We start from the raw sequence: 6,255 nt of genomic DNA, 5'->3' as shown, positions 1-6,255 counted from the left end.
CACAGGAATCGGCACGATTCAGGAGCTGGCTAATAGAATCCGCGTGTTTCGTGTAGATATCAGGGCAGCTGTTTGGGCGAATGTAGATGCAGCTAACGTAAAGCGAAAACTGAGGCAGAATAATGCGAACAGTGGTGGCTTGTTCTAGGCAATCACAATCGACGAGGTTCACCGAAATACACTGCAGTTCCGATTTGATAGCAATTAGTACGCTGCCACCTCTACGGAGATTACTAGCGTTACGATCGCAACGGTAAATAACATAGTTACTGGCAAATTCAGAGGAAGCGATATCACAGTGAAGCCATGTTTCTGTCAGAACAACAATGTCAATATCGCAATCGAGTAACGATAGAAGCAGAGTATTCGTTTTTGTTCTCAGACCACGAACGTTCTGATAGCACACTTTCAGTGGAAAAGAAGCGGGTTGATTCGGTTCCGATGAGGGAAATGACTGGAATCGAATTTGTGCTGGCTGTAATTGCTGGATCTGTGCTAATGTTGATGCTGGGTGTTGATGAACTTCTAAACCGTTCGATGTACCGGGGTCGGTTCTCTGGCCCGGCTTCCAACAATGTCGAACACTGGAGCTAGTTTCTACAAACACCCGAAATTCGAATTCAGAAGGCCAAACTGATGGGTCCAGCGCTTTTGATTTCCATTCTTGACTGACACCAACCTTGAAGGAGACGAACGATAACGTCGATAGTGGTCGCCCTTTTGGTATTAGCGATTTGACTACAACATCATCCACCTGCAAACATTGCTTGGCCAGATCGACAATGTCATCTTCGATTATGTGGAAGATATTGATTTGAAAAAATGTATTGGAGGTAACCACTTTCCCTTAGATGGGACTCGAACCCACGACCCTCAGACCCTAGGTTCATTAATAACAATAAGAGCGCTAATAAGAATAAGCAAATAGCTATGATTATGATGATTGCTGTCATAAATCCACAATAAGAATTAAATTAATTCAAGAAGCATGTAAATTGTTACTTGGGTAAGGACGAATTGCGCTTTATAAAGATAGTCGCGCCTGAATGTAGTAATGAAATACTGTAACTCAGGATCTCTATCTATCAATAACTATGTGTTGAGTTAAGACGGCACAAAGGTTATCTCAGTGACAAATTCGTTACTCAAATCACTAAAAGAAAAAGGGTATAATACAATACATAGTCCTAAAATCTGGACGCAGTGATCTTCACCTGATGAAAAAGAGAAAAAAAATCTCCTGACCCATTAAACTACTCCCTCCGTAAGCCAGCTCATCTTTTCATTAGGTAGATTTGTTCTGCCGTTAAATCTAGGTCTAATAAGATGTTGCATTAGCCCTGGTAAGTTCTAAGTAATCAGTATAATCAATCACACTAAGGTTAATTACCTCGAAAAACTTAAAAAAAAAAACATATAGCCTTTACGTTTACCTACTTTGTATACGAGAAAGGAAAAAACATGTCATGAGTTGCACCTCATTACCATCGCGATATTTATCCTTTAAGATTGTGAAAATTTTGATTGTGCACGAATCTGTCCACAAAACCCATTCCAAGAAAGAAGGCAATCATTCGCTCAAATCTCGCCCGCCGATTTCGTTCGGACGATGTCCCCAGAGTAAAATTGAGGGTGAAGCCGAGGCATACACGCCTAATGCTAACCGCCGTCGGCAAAAATCCGACTCATCCACCGAAACGCACCGTCATCGATGCTGCCGACGAGGTCGTCTCCATCGGCGTTGCCGTAGCGTGAAGCGGCAGTACGCAGCCGTACGAATCTGCCCAGCCAGCACCAGCCTACGTCGGGGCTGCTGCCGCTCGTTTCGTCGCTAGTTCTAGTAGTGCCATTGGTGACGCTGCCGGAAGCGACCGCACTGGAACCGGCAGCACACGTGCTAGTGGTGTTGATATTTTTGATAATGCTGCTGCTGCTGGTGCTGACGTTGACCAGGTAGCCAGGCGAGGAGTTGCAGCTGCAATCTGCTGAACCCTGTGGGACGGAGTATTCGGTACCAGCTGGTCATAGCTCCAGGTGGGAACCATTGATGGCGTCTATGTTCAGCGACGACGTCAGGTTGGATCGGGTGCATTCCGCGTTCTGCATCCACTCGATGTCCCGGATCGTGGCCTGCAAAATGAGAAAGAAATTTAACGATTTGCGATTTGCTTTTTTCCTAAAATTGACCAAGTCGACCCCCAACGAGCCAACTGATACCATTATTTATGCACCTGCTCAGTTAAATACGGTGGAGATTCCACACCTTTCGATGAGCTACGGCCGTGGCCCGGGTTACGGTGGAGACACATTTTTAATCATGACTAATGGACTAGAAAATAGGGTGTTCCGTCAACGTTAATGAGTTATTGCGATAATAAATAAGGTGGTGACATGTACCGGTGGGATAATCTTTTTCATGTCTACCGAAATCCGTCCACTTCAAGAGATACCAATAAATTATAGGGGATTTAAAGTAATTAATTTACAAGTAATTTATCTTATACTGTCCATATACTTGACAGTCAGCTTTAGGCCATTGATATGAAAAGTAGGCTTTGAAATAAAAACAACATAAATCAAAAAACAAATCGCCACCTACCAAACGCATAGTTTCTGGCGACATTTTTGGCGTGTAGAACATAATTGCATAAAATAAAGTGCGGTTTAATTGCAAATTGCGAAAAAGTAAGATACAGTCACTCTCAAAATTGAGCGTACACCATGGATTAGATGAATATATTCGAAAATTCCAAAGGAAAATTAATTGTTGGCTCGGATGTTTTTAATGCATTTCAATATTCATCCCTTCCTTCAATGTATGCGTACATAAAATGGTTGAATTTTTTTCTCTAAAGTTCATTTATTGGAAAATGATCTCAAATTACGCCTATTAGATGTTACAAAATTGAGCGAACAGCGATTTTTTTTCCATAAAATTTCTTATTATAAACACGATTAATGTATTTTAATATTGTTTTTTCATGATTATATTTATAATAATAAACATCCGCTACTTAAACATTCAATGTTTAGAAATAAAACCATGTTTTAATCAAAATGGCGAACAAGTAAGATGTATTAACAATGCTATTTAACAATTCAATGCTGCTGGGCAAAATAGATGCTTTAAGATATGGATTTCTCCGGCATCGTGTCTTATATATGATAGATTATTAAAATCGAGCGAGACATACGATAAATTTGGGAAAATTCAGTCGGTAAATGATGAAAACAGATGTAAACATACAGCGAAAACGACAAATTTTGGGAATGGCATATTTCAAATTAAGTATAACTTTATTTAAAAGTCAATGCATAGGTAGCTTATAAGCTCAGGATACTCATTGATAATAATATTAATAAAAGAGCAGAACACGGATACATTATAAGATGTCATTTTATATTTGAAGACTCAGTCACCGTAGGAACAAATTTGGTTGAATCATTTAAATTCATCAAGGTATCATTAAATAAGCTGTCGAACTTTTAAAAAAGTTTATTTTTTCTTTCCACATGGAAATCATCCAATTGTATCCCTTATGGTAACAGATCGTGGAGTTTAATCCAAATTTAATTATGAAATTACGATTTAAAGCTATCTTTTCAATATTCAATCAGAATTGCTCTACGGGGTTGAAAAGCTGTTTTTATGTTTAGTACCTTAACATGCACCTTGTACTTTTAGAATTTGACTGTTAATGATTGGATTCAATAATATTACTCTTAATGAAAGACCTGAGACAAAAATCAAGCTTTAAAACAAATTTCAGTTAAAGACATACTAAATTTGAATTATGTCATTCCTAACATTTGTCGTTTTCTCGGTATGTTTACATCTGTTTTAATCATTTACCGACTGAATTTTCCCAAATTTATCGTATGTCTCGTTCGATTTCGCTTATCTATCATATATAAGATACGATGCCGGTGAAATCCATATCTTAAAGCATCTATTTTCCCTAGCAGCATTGAATTGTTAAATAGCAATGTTCTTACCTCTCACTTGTTCGCCATTTTGACCAAAACATGGTTTAATTTCAAAACATTGAATGTTTAAGTAGCGGATGTTTATTATTATAAATATAATCATGGAAAAACAATATTAAAATACATTAATCATGTTTGTAATAAGAAATTTTATTTAAAAAAATCGCTGTACGCTCAATTTTGTAACATCTAATAGGCGTATTTTGAGATTATTTTCAAATAAATGAACTTTAGAGAAAAAATTTGAACCATTTTATGTACGCATACATTGAAGGAAGGGATGAATATTGAAATGCATTAAAAACAACCGAGCCAACAATTAAATTTCCTTTGGAATTTTCGAATATATTCATCTAATCCATGCTGTACGCTCAATTTTGAGAGTGACTGTAAGTGGAATACAAACCCAAGGCATGACTTCTCAAGGTTTGTATTTAATTATTTAGTGGTAATTTAGTGAACTAGTCTGCTACAATTTATATAGGGAGAAAGACGGCTTTGGCAGGTTTTGTTACATTATTGTCAGGGGGGTTTTTGTCGACCAAATTTTATTAAATTGGGTTGTTTAGCAAAGAAAAATATGAGCTTTTTATAGTTTAACATAAAGAGCATGCTTTGCTGATCTCCAACATATTTTTATTTTGTTTGTAAACCCTTTATTTACGTTTTTATACAGCAAACAATAAACCATTTTAATCGATAGAATGACACTAACATTCATAGAATGACAGTTGGCCCATGCAGCATAAGAACAAATTTTTAGTCCCATATAAATTTAAAATGCAAATTAAAAATAGTTCCGGTGCTCCAAAAAATCTAAAAAATTGGGATTAGGGTCAGTTTTTTATGCAGATGCAGAATATGTAAAAACATATATACCCCTAAACAACCCAATTCGGCCATAATATTCTTTGATATGCAAAGAATGTTTTGGCCAAATTTGAGCATAATCAGTCATAAAAAACTCCCATGACAATAATAGAACAAAACCTGCCAAAGCCGTCATTCCCCCTATTGAATTAAAAATTATTTTATCACATTTTTTGTTATTTATAATGCATAGCATTATGCACATCTAATGCACAACATATTTGTAAATGCACAACACTTTGAAAATAGATTCCTTCGTGCTCCTGTATGAATGATAAACGTTTCATTTGCATTCGTTTTCAATTTTCCGTACCCTTTTTCACAAACTAAGGTGCGCCCAAGTGTACAGTTTTGATGCCCCACGGTATCGCTTTCATGACCAAAAATGCATCAATTCAAGTGTACATGCATTGGTATATGATACTCGGCAACCCTTATCAAATAATCGTTATATAAGAAAGAAAAATCCGTCTTTAATATTGCATATTCTAATCGTATCTTCGGTCAGGCAAGTGATGTAATCCGAAACGGGAGCAAAACATTGCTACATTATCACAAGTAAACACTAGATCCTACATTTGTCACACGTTTTACCACTTACTGCAATCCGGAGTTTCCTCCATCGTCACGTTGGCGATGAAACTTCCGTTTCCCCCCGATATCCTTTCTATCTTGGCAGTATTGCGGCAGTGTGTCTAGCTCTCGATGTGGACGAACGCCCTCCTCCATGCATAAATATACGTCGAGGGCTGAGGGCTGACTCTTTTCTATATGCACGTATGTGAGTTTGTTCACTTCGCATAGTCCGTGTGGGTCCACCCACCCTGCGTCTACGAATCACTGGCAAATATCATAAATGCAAATCCTCTTACTGGGGTAAAGTCACGAAAGCAAACGGACTTTGTTGTAAGCTCGAGCGTCCACGAAAATCACATTACACACATCGACTACAAATTGTTCGCTCCATGATGCAGTAGAAGTTTGGTGAACGAATTCAAATACTTGCCAACAAACAAGTACATACTTTTGCGTAGTCAGACAACAAAGTAATTTAAAATGCACATAATATTAAACATAGTTTGAATAATGCATAATTTCGAGTTATCAACTGATAGCTCTGAATTTATAAGATTCAATAAAACAAATAAACGTGAACTTTATCATTATGTACGTATAATGAAAAACAAAAGTCGATGAAATTCCAATTTCACAACAATTTGGCATTTAATAGCAATTTGTATATTAAACAACTGCAATTTATTGTCTGATTTAGGTTTTTTATATTTTATGGGGCCCCTGTTGTGTTGCCATCACATATAACCTTTACCAGTCATCGCATCTCGTACCACCCATGGGCGGTATAATAACTGTCTACACCCACAAGAGTGTCCCTAACCT

General features: G+C 37.2%; 1 protein-coding gene across 4 annotated transcripts in view; it reads right to left on the bottom strand.

The window, feature by feature from the left end:
- Nucleotides 1–1,464: 1,464 nt before the first annotated feature.
- LOC134207797 (progestin and adipoQ receptor family member 4) overlaps nucleotides 1,465–6,255 on the bottom strand; it is a 100,328-nt gene continuing 95,537 nt past the window's right edge. For all 4 annotated transcript variants that reach the window (XM_062683714.1, XM_062683715.1, XM_062683713.1 and 1 more), the window contains one exon: nucleotides 1,465–2,130. In XM_062683714.1, the coding sequence (XP_062539698.1) occupies nucleotides 2,023–2,130 (108 nt within the window). In that variant the 3' untranslated portion in view covers nucleotides 1,465–2,022. The remainder of the gene's footprint in view (nucleotides 2,131–6,255) is intronic.

Source organism: Armigeres subalbatus, chromosome 1 (genome assembly GCF_024139115.2).
Source record: "Armigeres subalbatus isolate Guangzhou_Male chromosome 1, GZ_Asu_2, whole genome shotgun sequence".
Classification (NCBI taxonomy): Eukaryota; Metazoa; Arthropoda; class Insecta; order Diptera; family Culicidae; genus Armigeres; species Armigeres subalbatus.
The sequence above is the reverse complement of the archived record's forward strand: the minus strand, read 5'-3'. Positions and strand labels throughout refer to the sequence as shown.